At 33.3% G+C, this 17,113-nt stretch overlaps 1 protein-coding gene across 1 annotated transcript in view; it reads left to right on the top strand.

Annotated features, from left to right (window-relative positions):
• LOC129219280 (intracellular coagulation inhibitor 1-like) overlaps positions 1-17,113 on the top strand; it is a 56,558-nt gene that overhangs the window by 9,650 nt on the left and 29,795 nt on the right. Inside the window, exon 2 of the mRNA XM_054853614.1 lies at positions 12,797-12,883. Within this exon, the coding sequence (XP_054709589.1) occupies positions 12,875-12,883 (9 nt within the window). The 5' untranslated portion in view covers positions 12,797-12,874. The remainder of the gene's footprint in view (positions 1-12,796; positions 12,884-17,113) is intronic.

A 17,113-nucleotide genomic window follows, 5' to 3' on the forward strand; every position in this document is an offset into this window, starting at 1 on the left:
ACACCACTTGAGTTTACATCGAAATTAACAATGATTTCAACCCAAAAAGGGGCGAAAGATCCCCTCAGGAACATCCGAATGCAACCAAAAGGAAACATGCACAACTAGGTCCCACTGGGATTCTATGTACCAAATTTCAACTTTCTAGGACATACCGTTTTTGAGCTATGAGAGATACATACACACATACGCACATGTATACACTGTAAAAAAAATCCGGAAACGTTTCTGAGTATATCGTGCAGCTGTGGTTCATGAAAGTTTCAAAAACGTTTCTGAGTATTTCGGAATCCTCTTTCTGTAATGTCCAGAAACGTGTCTGAGTATTTCGGAATCCTCTTTCTGTAATTTTCAGAAACGTTTCTGAGTATTTCGGAATCCTCTTTCTGTAATGTCCAGTAACGTGTCTGAGTATTTCGGAATCCTATTTCTGTAATTTTCAGAAACGTTTCTGAGTATTTCGGAATCCTCTTTCCGTAATTTCCAGAAATGTTTCTGAGTATTCTGTGCAGCTGTGGTTCATGAAAGTTTCGAAAACGTTTCCGAGTATTTCGGAATTCTCCAAACAATTTTCAAAAACGTTTCCGAGAATATCGGAATCCTTTTTCCGTGATTTTTTCTAAAATATAATTCTTTATTATAGTATTGCATACCATATCAGTTTCAATTCTTTCATATCTAAGAGCAATAATAATTTTAGAATCATTCGTGGATTTTTTTTTTTTTTTTTTTTGGAATTTCTAATGACAAATAGCATGGTTAACAGCATAACATATGCACAGTTATAAATTTTTGAAAAATTATGAAATAATCTAGTAGTTTCATTCCTAATCACAAAATCGTCGGGGAATTGGAGTGGGGGTACCTTCTGAAAAGTGGGGATTGTTTGTTAAACAATCTTAAACTTCAGTTTTTCTCTCAATATTTTCAAGACAAAACTATCAACATATTGTATTTTTAATGCAGAACTTAAAAACATATCTTGTATCAAACTTGATAGCTTTTATCTTCGGATAAAATTTGACAGGACTTACCCACCCTTCGCGTTCCTAAATTCGTTCACCTCAAGTCAATTTCTCTGACAAACAAAGTGTAGCGAAAAGTACCAACAGAGAAATTGATGAATTTAAATATGACACCAAGTCCCCCTGCTGGAACCATTCGGGTTGATTCTTCTGTTCTTGCCCTTTTCCAGCTCATCACAAATATAAATACTTATTCAAAATAGGTTACTGATTTTATTTTTACAGTGTGCGCAAAATGCATTATATATTTTATTTATTAAAACATTGAACTCTATTACATGATTATTCCATTTTATATATACGAGAATACCCCCCCCCCCACCATAAGAGTGATGGTGCACCCATAAAATGCTATGAAGCGCCCACCCCCCCCTTGAAAAAGCAACATCATATACATTATAAATCAAAGTATCATATAAATTATAAGTCAAATACTTTAATATGGTGTAAAAATACAAAATTATTTTATTAAGTCTTTTTTTTTTTTTTTTTGCTTTTGGTAAAATTGAGGCTCGTAAAACGAAAAAAATGAAGACACTTTTAAATACATATATGTATCTATTTGTTAAAAAAATTAATACACATTTAACTAATTTAAAGCGTTTCGCTAATGCAAATATTTAAAGAGATATCGTCATTTAGATAATACTGAAGCACTATGTTCCTAATTACAAGAGATAGTTTTTTTTTTTTTACTTCATACAATCTAGCTTGTTTACAAGAGAATGAAAACATGCAACCTTAAAGACGAACTATCAAACCTGACAATTTGCATATTATAACATTTAATTCATAATGCTTGATACATAAATGTTCAGCCAAATATTAACTGAGATTGACACATAAAAACAAAGTACACAATAACACTTATTTAAATTTTTTTATAATCTTCAATTCATAAATTTTACAGAATAAAACTAGACACACTTGTACTTTAAATATGTGTTCTATGTAATGTAAAATATTTTCAAATTGCAATAGTTCACAACGAAAAAATGATACTGAAGAAAATAGTTTTTTTTAACGAGATTTATATGAACTAAATCTCTTTAAAGTAATAGAGTTGCAAAGCGACTTACCTATTCGTCGGTGGTGGTCTTTTGCAGGCTTTGGTCACCAAAAAGGTGATTTTTATGACAGAATAAAATTCTGCCAACAAAAATTACCCATTTGGTATAGAAAGAAGAAAAGTATCCAAGAAAAAAGTAAATTACCTACACAAGTTATGCGACGCAATGAATTTAGATGGCGTCCTCTCGGCAGTTATTTGGTTTTTAATTTCAGTTTGTATTCCTTCCGCGAGCATGCGTCGAGAATTTGCACTTCGTACTTAAAAATAAGTGACATAGCTTCAAATTCAATCTCATGACGATACATATGCAAGAAAATATAAGACTTTAAAATTATCTTCAGTGAATTCATGCGAGGAACAAAACTTCTACTAATCCCCTTGATGAGTGTTACTTCGCATACATGAGTCAGCACTTGTTTTCATTGCGTGCTTTCGAAAGTTTCAGTTTAGATTTACTGCTGGACTATAAAATTGCCGCGTGAGCTGCGCATGCGTCGACTCTTACTTTCTTGCTAAACGAGAAACGTTTTTGATTATAGCAGAAACCTGCGGAGGGCGTACGAATCTGTGTATTACGGAAAACTTTTTTGTATATTCAGAGAGTTTTCTGAGATTTTTTACAGTGTACGTACATACGGACGTCACGAGAAAATTCGTTGTAATTAACTCGGGGGTCGTCAAAATGGATATTTCGGGTGTCTGTAGGTTCCCAGGCATATATCCACGCGTGGTCGGGTCGAAAAAAAAAACTCAACATTCATTCGAGGGTGAGAAAAATGGAAATTAAGGCCGATTTTTGAGTGAAAATTTTTTCGCGAATACAATACGAATACAATATTTTTGTAAAAGAAAGTAAAATAAGTTGGAAAAGTGTTTCTTCGATGCTGCACTCTGTCATGGCTTCATTTCCTCTGGGGGAAAAAAAACAAGCAAAAAAATAAAAAGAAAAAACGATAGTAGAACGATATGTAGTGTTAAAAATAATATAATACAGTGGAGCTTCAAAAATGACCGTATTATATTAGTTCAAAAATTTTTTTTCTCATTGTGGCTACCTTGGAACAATCATATCGTCCCCATTTGTATGATGTAGAACTGTTCATTTGTTAAATTTATTAGAGTTAAATTCTCTTGAACTCCCCCATCCGAACCTGTGTTAAGTACTCCAAATATTAAAATTAATACATTTTATTTTTCACAATTTTCAATATAGGTATGATAAACTAATAAGCTCAGATAAACAATAGATGGAGAATACTTTATTTTTAGCTTAAGTAAGATATTTCTTTGTCCACATGCACGATTTTAGTAAATATAAAAATACGACCGACAGCAACATAGAACATCTGATGAAATGAAGTCAAGCATGATATTATTTATCATGACCTTTTAACGCGATCCTAAATACTTGGAAAAGTTTCGGAATTGGCCCAATCGGATATCCATTATTTAAGTTTGCTGCATTTGATCTATTTTAGTATTAATTTCTATTGACCTCAGTGGGAAAAGCAACAGAAGCTGCTTTGGTGAGAAATTCTTTCAAAAAACTGCTGATATATATATATATATATATATATATATATATATATATATATATTGAAATTTAAGTATGTGTGTAGTAATCTTTGATGCGAAATTTTGAAGGTTTTTTTTTCGTTTCTCCCCCCTCCCCTATCCACATCTTAGACAGGAATTATGTTGAGCAAAACCATTAGTCGAAAAAAAAAAAAAAAAAAGAAATAAAGAGAACGCTAGAGAATGCAGATGACATAATCGAACTATTTATTATGGCTTGTTATTTTTTACTGTTATTTTCATTGCTTTTTAAATGAAAAATACACGTCTGCTGTGATTTATACAGCTATTTATTGATCATTTCTTCGATAATTATTTATTTATATAAAGTATTATAATTTGCTTTTAGCTATTTTTTTTAGAGAAAAACAACCAATTAATATCATTCACTAATCGAGTGAAACCAATTACCTACTTAATTCAAAAATTGTGCGCAGTTTACCTCCAGGGATTTCTTTTTACTTCCATCTATTTCGTAAGTTTTAAAAACTAACTTTCAGGCACTAATTTTGGTATATATTTTAAGCTGCACGTACTGCAATTTCGGTGATGATAAATTTTGAATTTTCTATTTAAAAAAAAGATTTTAAAGTTATGGTAAATATTTCTGATGATTTAATTTGAATTTTTCCAATGAACTCATTCGTTTTTAATCGATAATCGAGTGAGTGGTTCATTTTTCTATATTTTTTGGTGTGTTTCTACTAGTTTCTGATATCAAAACAAATATTTTTTTCGCAGGATCAGTTTTATGCAGTGTCATCCTTTAACAAAGAATAACGATAATAACGACAACAGGATTTAATTACCGTTATAAATTCAGGATAAGCTTACGAAACCAAAAAGATTAATGCTGGTTTTAAAGCAATAACACCTTTCAAAGCTTCCATAACTTTAAACATCAACCATTTTCATCTAAGTTAGGTCATGATAAAAGCACGAAATACATCTTTTGTTATAAAATATGTTTCTCTCCCGTCACACAAGATACCAGAACATAATAGAGCAATAACCTAGAGAAAATTATTGATGTTGTTTATTTACTTTTGTACTACGAACCAGCGTTGTGTGATTCAACAGGATGTGTTTTGTTCCCTTCGCCACTTCCCGGAAACTATGTGACAGAGACACTAGTGTCACTAGTGTTTAGTTAAAAAATGCATTTGTGCTCGATGTTCTTACTGCAGCTAAAAGCACTGGAAGCGATTCAGATGTAAATGTCGTCAAAAGTGCTGAAAGTTTACGCGATAAAAGAATCATACCGGTTCAGGCATTATGAATTATTTCCCATTTTGGGAACATGAATCTCTGAACTCTTTACATCATCGTACTTTTATGCGCTTTTATTGTGTCCAATATTTAAGGAAACTCAGATTGGGGCTTTGGAGTTACTTTGGATAGGTTTTTTTTCCCCTGAACTAAAGTTAATTTTTATTTCATGCTATTAAAATTTGTCAAAGCTGATTAAAAAAAAATCCTGGAAAGCCCATACTACTAACACAGAAGCTAACTTCGGGAACTGAAAAGGTAAAGTATTTTTGCTGGTATATTTTTTTTTTTTTCTTTTGACTTCTCATCTATAAGATGCTTAAAGAGTCTAAAGAGAATGTCTTATTGGGAAGAAAAATTATGGAGTCTATATGGCGTTGCATACACATTATCTATATGATACAATAACATAGATTGTAGCAATTGTTTTAGAGTCTCTTCTAAAAATCATATTACTAATGCATATGGATTCTATGGAAAATTGCTTACACAATGTTTGTCTTATGCTGCCGCGGGAAGATAACGAAAAGTAACTGCATTTTTGTTTCTTTTTTTTTTAATTGCATTTTTGTCATTTATTTTTATTTATTTTTTTCTTTGCTTTTTTATTCAATCTTGCTTATTTAGTTTGCGCTCAAAATAGAGCACAAAACAAAGCGTGAAATTCCAACATTTCTCTATTGTTAGTATAAAATCGAAAACGCGTTTCTTCCAAATGTCTCAAAAACGTATTTCTGCAGATACTGCGCTTTATGATCCCACGGCAGTATACTTTTGAGATTAGTAACGATATTTACAGCCATTTTCTGCAATTTCTGTAATCTCTACAATGCAAATCTGAGAAAAATCATAGGGAAATTTGTCTATTTAATCGAACATGTACAAAGATCTTAAAAAGATGGTCTTAATTATGAAAATATATGCTAGAAGTCTGCGTCGTATATTTTCAACTTCTAGGTTATGCACCACACTTGATTGTGTGATATGTTTGTAGTCCATTTTATGTCAACAAAGTTATAGCACTAATATTTATACAATCTGTGGAAGTTTAAGCGTATAGATAATGTTTGTAGATCCGGTACAAGTAGATTGAAAAGTTCGAAGGCAATTTGTGTTTTCTTCTGTGTGCAATGCAAGTTTGAGTAAATCTGGAGGAATGACCTTGAAATTTGTTTATAGAGTTTATGAGAATATCTTTATGTCTTTGAATAATTAGCAGAAGTTGCGGGTTTTGTTTGAAGTCAGTCAATCATTTCTGCAAATTTATTTATGTACATAGTTTATGGCTGACTCTTCGCAAAATCTATAAAGTATTCCCGCAGAGTTTAAAGAGATTCGTAAGCAAATTTATTTCAAATGATTTGTGCTTGAGTCTACGAATGCTTATCTCTTGGAACGTCTAGCGTTTTAGAGAACAATTATAAATAATACTTTAGGAGAACACACAGATGGAAATGAGGATGCGAAATGAAATAAACTTCCAAATTTTTTTAATAAACATAATAAAAATAAACTCCAAAATTTTTAACTTTAAAAATTTTGTCGATAAATTAATTAGGTTTTGAAAGTTTTAATCTTGAAAGAAGATGTGAAAATATAAATTATTAAACAAGATGATAACGAAATTTACTCTTTTGATAAGAACAATAACTATGTTTAGCTTTCTTTATGGAGGAAAAAAAAATACCGAAGAAGGGCGTGGGACGGAAACTTGATTTTGTTTTAAAAGAAGGGGATGATGAAATTAAACTCTTAAAATAGGCAATGAAAAAAATGATAATTCTTAAAATGGGCCGATGAAGAGTTTCATTTTTTTTAAACCTGGACACTTTTGATAGTTGATGTCTTCAATTTTCGTAAAAATTTCAGGATGTGTTAGTGATACTATGATAAGGAAAAGTGGAGTTTCTTTTTCTAAAAAAGAGATTTGTTTGTCCTTGAGCAGGGATCAAAGTTTAAGGTGTGAAAAAAAAAAGAACTAAATATATGATTGCTTTGCTTCAAAAACAATGAGTTCAAATACTTTTAAATGTGGATATTACTTGATACTAGGTACATGCTAGCATAAATACTTTCGTGGCTCACTCATGACTTTGAGGGCTAAGGTCAATTAAAACTGCTACTTTCTTAAACTTTTTTTTGCCATGTTTAGTCCCGGATATCTGCTAAAGCCGTGAGTAACCCTCGAAAATAACTACTACATGATTAACTACTCACCACAGTATAGAAGAAAAATATAACGCAGCTTTTGTTTCTCTTGACTTTAGTAGTTAAACGGTCTCAAAGTCGATGATTTTTTTTTAAATGCCCAAGTTTAGAGATCAATAACTTTCATCGCGACGGGTCAACAACTTTCGGACACAGCGGTAGTTATAGTCCGAGTGGCGTAGTTTTAGATCCAGGTTATAAATCCATGGCAACTAATCAACTTTTCTAATTACGTGGTCTCAAAGTTGATAATTTGAAGCAAAAAGAATCACAACTTTAGGTCAATTGCTCTAAAACGCCTGAATCAATATCTTTGAGCAAGAGCTGTAATTATGGTCTACGTGGTGTAGTTTTAGGCTCATGTCACAAAACCATGAGATCTAATCATTTTACTTAATTAAACGGTTTAAAAAATGATTTCAGTAGAAAAGAGTGTTTTTTCACAAGTTTATATACGTGCTACTCAAAATCTTATGAGCTCAAACTCGCATAAATACTAGAACGAATCAACAGCCTTTTGTACTTTAAGCTCCTAAAATTTCATGCTTCCAGTGTAATAAAATTTTCTGTAACCTTGACCACAACATGGTAATTCTTCTCACAAAGCTGATCCGCACAATTTTGGAGCACTATATATTGGAGATCCTAGATCCTCAGAATTCGGCTCTCGGAAGCTGAAAATCAGCATCAGGTTAGTTTCAAAGACATCTCTACGTCTATTCAAAATTTCATCCCATTCGGGGATTATCGAGCTGGGACAGTTTGAAAAATCAGGTCAGTTGACGTGGAATTATTCTGACATAATCATTTTGCACATTTCACCTGCATCTTCTGTTATTCTCTAACAAAAGCCTATGTTTTTTCTTTCTTTTCTTTTCTTTTTTTGACGTTATATTCATATTTTTACTTTTGAGTCTTATTTAATAAATTTGTTTATTTATAAAAGTTTATTACTAAGTAGTGTATATGCAAATTCTGCTGTAATTATGAACTCAATCTCTTACCTAATTGCAATCCTCTTCCTAAAATAAAGCATTGATTAATGAACATTATAAAGTTAAAAATAACAAAAGATGCATGTGAATTGTCACAATGTTATATCAGGCAGATTCCACGTCAACTGACCTAAATTTCTCAAATTGAGCCTGCTCGATCATTCCCGAACGGGATGAAATTTTATAGAGGTGAAGAGATGTCCTTGATCCGAATCTCGAGTATCTAAGATCTCCAAAATGTAGTCACTAAAATGGCGGATTAGCTTTGTGAGAAGAATTGCCATGTTGCGGTCAAGGTTACAGAAAATTTTATAACACTGGAAGCATGAAATTTTGAGAGCTTAAAGTACATTTGGCTGTTGATTCGTTCTGGTATTTATGTTAGTTTGAACTCACAAGATTTTGAGTAGCCCGCATATAAACTCGTGAAAAAACGTTCTTTTATACTGAAATCATCATTTTTGAGACCATTTAATTAAGTAAGATGATTAGATCTCATGGTTTTTCTGACATGAGTCTAAAACTACACCACGGAGAGCATAATTACAGCTCTTGCTCAATATTTTTGACTCGGGCGTTTTAGAGTAATTGACCTAAAACTGTGATTCTTTTTGTTTCAAATTATCAATTTTGAGACCGCGTAATTAAAAAAGTTGATTAGTTGTTATGGGTTCATAACCTTGACCTTAAACTACACCACTTGGACTATAATTACAGCTGTGTCCCAAAGTTGTTGACCCGTCGCGATGAAAGTTATTGACCTCTAAACTTGGGCATTTTTAAAAAATCACCGACTTTGAGACAGCTTAACTACTAACGTCAAGAGAAACGAAAGCTGTTTTATATTTTTCTTAGTACTACACTATGATGAGTAGTTAATCATATACTTATTTCCGAGGGTTACTCACGGCTTCAGCAGATATGCGGGCATAAACAAGGCAACAATAGTAAAAAAAAATTAACAGTTTCAATTGCCCTTTTCCCTCAAAGTCATGAGTGAGCCACCAAAATATTTATGCTAGCATGTACCTAGTATCAAGTAGTATCCACATTTAAAGGAATTGCCTTGGTTCACTCATTGCTTTTGAAGCAAAGCAATCATATATTTAGCTCTTTTTTCTCACGATCTTAAAATTTGACCTCCACTCGGGGACAAACAATTCAAATTAGAGAGGAAAGAAGCTTCACTTTTTCTTATCACAATACTAGTAAAATATCCTGAAAGTTTCAGGAAAATTGAAGGTGTCAACTATCAGGTCCCCATTCACTTTGTCCAGCTTAAAAAAAAAAGACTCTTAAAGTAGAATTGGGCTTCTTTGCATCTTTTCCCCCTCTATGTATGGGCTTTTCTTTTGTAGGTTTCTTTAAGAAAAAAAGAATATCGAAGAACGGCGTGGGATAGAAACTTGATTATGTTCCTAACTGATGGGAATGAAGAAATTAAATTCTTAAAATAGCCAGTGAAAAAAATGTTAAGTCTTAAAATGGAACAATGAAGATATTAGGGTTACAATGACGAGTAGTTCACAATCAAGAAGCACCACAATAAAGTAGCAAAACACGCTACTTCATTATAGCAAACATAGGCTGAAATTGTGATATAGCCCCAAAATGGCGGACGGTTGCTAAATAAGCTACGATCCAAGGCTTTAGGAGCTAATACCCCTGGTAAGTGTTTCTACACACAGGGCCGATCCTAGCAGGTGTGCAGAGTGTGCGCCGCACAAGGGCGGCCAAAGCAAGGGGCGGCCGCAGGCCGCATCATATAGTTCTTATAATCAAGCAAAATTCCTCAAGATATTCTCACAAGATAACTTATAATAAGTAGAATAAATATGCTGATTTTTAAATGTTCAATTGTCAAAATATATGTCGATTTCCCGACAGCATAGCATAGTTTAAGAAAAATAGAATGTTAGGGAACATTGTGTTAGTTCATTGTCCATTAATATCTACTCTTAACACACATGCTTCGTTTGGTTGCAAAGTTTGTGACAGAACCGGTAATCAGGCACGGATACAGGGGAGGGGAAAGGCCCCCTTCTGAAGCATGAAATGGTGGCGTCTAAAAGGAGCACCGAGGGCGGCCACTAATGTTTAACCCCCCCAAGCTTTTATAGACCTAAACAATGAAGACATATTTTATTTATTTAAAAAAAGGCTATACTGATTAGATACTCTCGCAAAAGCCTTTCAAACCACAAACTATGTAATAAACTCTGTTTAACAATCGTGGATGCGTGGAGAGAAAGTGGAAAATTGCGACTCCCTTGAGTAACATATATGAATGACGAACTAAAAGTTGTACTTTTCCCCCTTTACGACAGTTTTTCTGATTAAAATCTTGAATAAACTTCCCGGTTTCAGATCAGGTAGAAGGACAGGACCCTTGCCCCGGGAAGCAAATTTAAATGTAGCTCCAAAACGAAGATCCAAAAGGATGCCATGACCTCCTTGACGAAACTAAAGAAGGCTTGAAATTGCGTTTCTAGGACTTGACTTTCGGAAAACTTCGCTGGTTGAACCATCGATCTTAAGGACCCAATTAAGTCTCTGATTCACCTCTTCCACAATAACTTAATCAAATGTAGCCTAAAAAGATTGGCTCGAAAATCCAAAACGTGTTTCCAGACGACAGCCCTTCCTACCATCAAACGTCATATAAAATTGCTTTGGCATTTTTCGAAATCTTTGTAGTGGAGGACCCCGAAATCCATTCACGAACATTACTACAAAAGACAGTCTCAATTAGCGTCTTTAGAGAAGCCCCTAATTCCACCCCCTCTCACTTAACGTATTGAAAAATAAACTAAAATTGCGTTTTTCAAAATCAGTTTCAAGAACTTTTGGGGAAAGACCCCGGATCCCCCTTTTCTCTAACGCAATCATTATACCAGAAAATTTCATTTTTAGACGGTTCCGTGGAGCCACAGCTTCCTGCCAAAACTAGCCTGAAATTGACTTCAGTTTCAAAAACGCAGTTCGTGAGGGCACACTGAACCCCCGCCCGCTCTTAGTCCCATCGTTATCAAACAATGCTTAAAATACGATTGTGGGACTTATATTTCTAAAGAATTCCGGAGGAGAACTGCCAGGCTTATGTAACTTTTTACGGCGCTAGGGCATATCTATTAATCGTCGAGGTGAGGTGGACAAAAGTCTATAGTTATATTTTTCAGATATTAATGTTGAAAAACATCCGAAAGATCCGTAGAAGCTTCCCAATTTTGTTAACGTCACCAAAGATAATATAAAATTGCGATTTTAGAAATATCCGCTTAAGAGCTCCAAAATCCTTTCTTCCCAAAAATAGCCTATAAATGGATTTCAGTTTCGAAAAATATTTTGATTCGGAATATTTTTACGTTTCCCCTATTGTTTTCAACTCTAGCCAAAAACGGGTTTTTGAAAAAATAGTGCCGAGAAATTACCGGAGGATAGCCGCCAGATCCCGTACCGTCATCAAAGACGGCATAAATTTGCGTTTTAATCTTATATTTCGGAATCTTTCGATGGAAGACGATTGAATCTCCCTCCCTCTTGCAACGTCAACAAAGGTAACCCAAAATTGCGGGTTTAAAATTTCAGTTGCGGAGATTTTTCGGGAAGAACGCCGATCCTTCCTAAGCTACGGTCTTAAAAAAATAGTTTCAAATTGATTTCAATTTTGAAAGAATTTTAGGAAAGAACTGCAACATTACTTTCACCTAAAGTCTCGAAAAAGTTCCTAAAATTGCTATATTTAACGTCAATTTCGAAAATTTCTCCACGCACCTTGAATATACTTGACTCTTTTGTCCTTGCAACCAAACACAACTAAAGATTAACTAAAAATATTTTTCATACGCCGATTTCGATAATTTTCTTGGAGCAATCCTCCTCCCCTGAACCCCTGACACCTCCCCCCACGCTTCCCCCTTCCTCCGTCCCTTTTCTGATGTCACCGAAGAAAGACTATAAAATGCGAAAAGTAACAACGTATAAAAAGCACAAATTCGCAGATGGTAATCTGCCAAATTTGTGCTTTTTATACGTTGTTACTTTTCGTTTCTTTACAACAGCACAAAGGTATTTATTTATCTTACTATAAAATGCGTTTTTACGACTAGTAAATTTTGGTATCTATTACTTTCTTCAAAGATATAAATTGTACCTAAGGAGTTTCTTACTATAAAAATTTCTTCCTTTTTATAAGATCATTCTAAAGTCCCCCCCCCCCTTTTTAAATTCGAACTTGGCATAGAAATTTAAAGAAAGATTTACATAGACGTTAAAGATTAGTCAAAATATGCGAATTGCTCTTGAGGGGCGGCACATTAGGTCTTTGCACACGGGCGGCCGACACCCTAGGATCGGCCCTGTCTACACAGCATGATTGAGAAAAACGTTTCAATGAGGGCCTACACAGAGTTTGAACTTTGCTCGCGGTTCACACAAACCTTTGAAAAGTGCTTTCATCCCTTTGCTTATCACTGCCTCGTATGCACATTTTTACGTAGATTCCTTTAACACTTACAGCTGAATTTCTTATAGCATGTAACAATTTAATAAGTAGACAGTCGAAGAAATGAGCTTTTCCCGGATTACCGTAGTGAGAAATAAATATGCTTATTTTATTAAAAATGATAATTTGAAACAGTGATTTTTTTCAGAGCGTTGAAATTGTTTTCCATCGATCCCTGATTCGGAGACCTATACAAAGATTTGAATTAAGGAAAGGAATCCGAGCTATGATATATGTAAGTACTATTTTCAGATACAGATATTCTGAGGGCAATTGAGAGAATAAGTAAGATTTGATTTTTTATATTGGGACAAATGTTATGCTGTGGAGGAGTTACTTTTATCACCGAGTAAGTAAAATATTTTATATTTGCTATTGCAGAAACCGTTTGACCTCAGTTGTCTAGCAATAAAACAGTAAGTAATTATCTGCTGCTTTCTGATGTATGGAACCTATTGGTTCTAGAAGAAGTCATTATGCATACTGTCGAAAAAAGAACATACCAGCTTATCAGATCCAGCAAAACATGGCTGGCTTTTAGGGGAAGTCATACTTCCACCAAGATACTATAATATAATCTCAAAAGAAACTTACAATGACATTTCTGATGAAAAAACGGCTCAACCAATGCCAATATCTCACCCGTTGTGTTTAGTTCAATTATAGTATTTCCTGCTATCGAAAATATTTTTTTTCGATGAACTTATACTACTGATAGTTTTGATAGTTTTCATTTATTAGCGACACTGTATAATTGCTACATGTAACCATCACCAAACTATTGTCGACAATATCCAAAAACGTTATTATGTTGGATGTGAGGAAACGTTACACAGACGATAATAACGTAAAAAATAAAGAAGAATTCAAATGAAACAATAGTGAAAACTTGGAGTAGCCAAAGAATGTTCATTTGTGATACCAGTGCTATTACCTTTAACATGATTGGAAACCAAGACCTTCCCAAGATTTGAAAGAAGTTTTTTTAATTCTTGTATGGCAAACTACAGGATTCATTGAAAGTAAGCATTTGTAGGTCAGCCATTTAGGGGATCAGAGGTGTAAATTGTCCCCTGGATTTTATAACCATTATATTTTGCTATTCATCCCTATAAAATATATTCAGGATACCCCCCCCCCCCCCCAGAAAACTTTAAAATGACGGGTCTGAGCACTAAAACTTAAAAACATGATCTGTTGACTTGATAGGCAGTCTTAAACATGAATCATGATGACATTAAATCTTATCAGAGATCAACTTTTTCATTATTCTGTGTTCAAGGCTTTGATACACGTATCATACGGACAAGCAGAACCTCATTAGCAGTAAAAAAAAAAAAAAAAAGACTGAAATTAAAATGCATGGAAAACTTTCTTTTTGAAATAGGAACACTTGATTGTGATACGAAAACATTAAATCTTTAAATATTTTATTTGTCACACTCATTGATGTGTGGTTTCTTGATGTGATACTTTCGTTCCTGTGATGGAATAAGTAAAATTTAATATTTTAATGATTTTGGACAATTAGTGCGATGGACATGTATTCTAGTACAGATGTACAAAAAGGTCGTTATATTAAAATATCATTTTGCTGCGCACCAAAAAATAATCAAACATTTCAAGTGCTACCCAGAACTTCGGCATGTGATTAAGTCTGCCTCTGTAGTTTTTAATAATCAAAATACTGCAAGTTCGCGATTTACCATAGACGCAATGAAAAAATAATAATAAACTGAAAATTAAAGATATTTCGGTTTGAGCAGCTGTGGATTCAAGACTGACGTTGTGCGCATCAGGACTGCCGAAGAAAAGGTAGCAGGGACACACACAATCCCCAGGACTCGAACCACTCGAGTCCACTCCTCTTTTAGTAGACAGTTGAGGCAGTATTAAGACTGCATGATTGATGCGAAGAAGGCAGCGATTTCTTTGTTTTTTTTTTTTTAAATGTTTTCCTCTTGTGCATTTGGTAGTACCAATGCAACATGAAAAACTGATTGCGGGAATAAAACCTTCTTCCGTTTTCCTTTGCAAAATCTGGGATTGGTGAAAGAATGGTTAATCCAAAAAAGACGTCCAAAATTATGAATACATGCATAAGTGTGACTAGATATTTATGGAGTAGGTGATGGCAGGAAGGCGAAAATATCAGTATTTTCTCTGGGTCCAGTTTAATTCTTTCGTGCCTTGCGCACTGGCGCTCAAATTATACCCCCAAAATATTGAATGAAATATACTTGAGTTTCAGTAGAAAAATCTTCTTAATGCAACATTTAAAATGTGATATATATGCAACATTTAAAAATATTTGGCATGTTTATAGATTCGTCTGGCCATGGCTGCAAACATTTCTTTTCTTGCTTTAGTTCAACAAATCTCAAACAAATTTTCCCTGGAATATTTAATGATAAATTCTTGCATAAAGAAAGGTATTAGAAAGGAATTAGAAAGACGGAATTAGAAAGGATTAGAAAGAATCGAAGGTATTAGAAAGTATCTTACCGAGAAAGGGAATAAACACATCGATAATTGATTAAGAATTATTTACTGATAAAAGATTTTGTCCTGAAAGTATAATTACATACAGGGCTTATGTAATTCGGAAAGTTCTCTTACCCCAAAAAATAGCATTTTGATCTTAAAGAACAAACAAACTAAACATGTGTTTCTCTGCTAAGTGATCATATCTCTAAATTTAGTTAAATAAAATTTGAAAGTCACAACACTTTACTCTTATGTATTTAATGACAATCTAACCTCATTCAGATCAAAAATATTGAAATCTTTGCTTATTTTTCCAAAGAAGATTCAGTTTCGCATTGAGTTGGAGCCATATTTTCATTCAAATCATATTCGTGTGAACGACCTAACCGCAGCTCTTCCGCAAGTCAAAAGGCTGCAAACCATAACCTGAATCGCAAAAAAAGGATCACATTTTATCTGCGTCCGGTCGTAAAATCACACGTTATAAGTCCGTTATGTTCGTACAGAGGAATGGCCTTTGATATAACGGATGACGCGTTTTAACATTTCACGGTTAATCAAAAAAGGAAAGGGAAGACAAAAGCTTACTATAATATGTCTTTTGTGGTAAAACACTTTCCGATGAAAATTTAATTAAAGCACAGTAACGAGTAGAATAAATTAATGGGAGAATTTAGAGTAACATTACTTTCTAGATGAGTATTTTCCCGCTATCTTTAGAAAATGTGTTTATGCTGCAACAACGTGAGGTCAGATCGGTTAATTACGAATACGTGATGGCATGTGGTTATTGGAAAATGCAATAGGGTGTGAAATTCTGTGTGTGAAGTATCATCTAATGGCGAAAGGACAGTGTGGTGTTGAGGATTTTAAAATATCCATAAAATGCTTGAGAAAGATGAAATATATGACAAGCGTCACTTATCTAAGACATTTTTAAACCATAGAGAAAACATGATTAGAAATTTTATTCAAAACTAAAATGTCACGTTAACGCAGTATACGTTAATGTAATGAGCTGTATGAGCAAGAAAAAAAAAGTGATTAAAAATTATGATAAATATGATAATATTAAGTATAGAAGTGCACTCACAAAATTTAAAAAAAATAAAGCGACTTCAAACTAATAACTTAGATCGCAAAACAAATTGTTTTTATTAATTGCTTACATTAATTACTTTTTAAAAACTCTAAAAACTTTCTTGAAAATAATTACAGTGCTAAATTAGCCCTAAGCATTAAAAACGTTTATTTTCTATTAAAAATTAAACTTCTTTAATTAACTGATTTCTTTAGTATCACGTACATTTTTTTAACTTATTTGTATTGAGGAATAAAACCTTGAAATATAACATATTTTTAAACAAATTTTGATGCATATTACCGATTCAAAGGTAGTTCTACAATCACGGCAAAGTTGAAGTGCTTCCGTACGAAATGCTACTGATCTGAAATTTATGGGTCGGGGGAAAAAAACCAGAAAAAATAATTGGGACAAGAAATCAGATTTAATAGTTCGGTATTGTTTCGAGGGAAGAAATGAAAGAATTATTCGACTTTAGTGAAATGGATACAAAAGTGATATTCAATAACAGCACACATAAATTATTAAATTTAAGTGCGTTATTATTGTTTGTTTTTCTTGTGTTATGTATGTTTTTTTCGAAGGCAAGTGCTGGGTTCAAATTATTTTGTTTACTGTCGTGTTTTTAAATTAATTAGTCCATAAAAGTATTTCTTTTGTTTTGGTTTCATTATATGGCGTTAAATACTATATAAGAACACGGGGATGAATAATACCATCGTCATGCTTGCTGAATCAACTGAATCGGGTTAAGCCAAGAGTTTTGTACGCCTTAGTAAATATTAAACTGAAATTCCTCTTAAAACATAAAAAGTTCTCATGTTTTTGCTGAGATGTCCGCAAAATGGACGGTTTGTTTTATTCAAAAATAACCATAAAATTATAAGATAAATG

This window comes from Uloborus diversus, chromosome 3, assembly GCF_026930045.1.
Source record: "Uloborus diversus isolate 005 chromosome 3, Udiv.v.3.1, whole genome shotgun sequence".
Classification (NCBI taxonomy): domain Eukaryota; kingdom Metazoa; phylum Arthropoda; class Arachnida; order Araneae; family Uloboridae; genus Uloborus; species Uloborus diversus.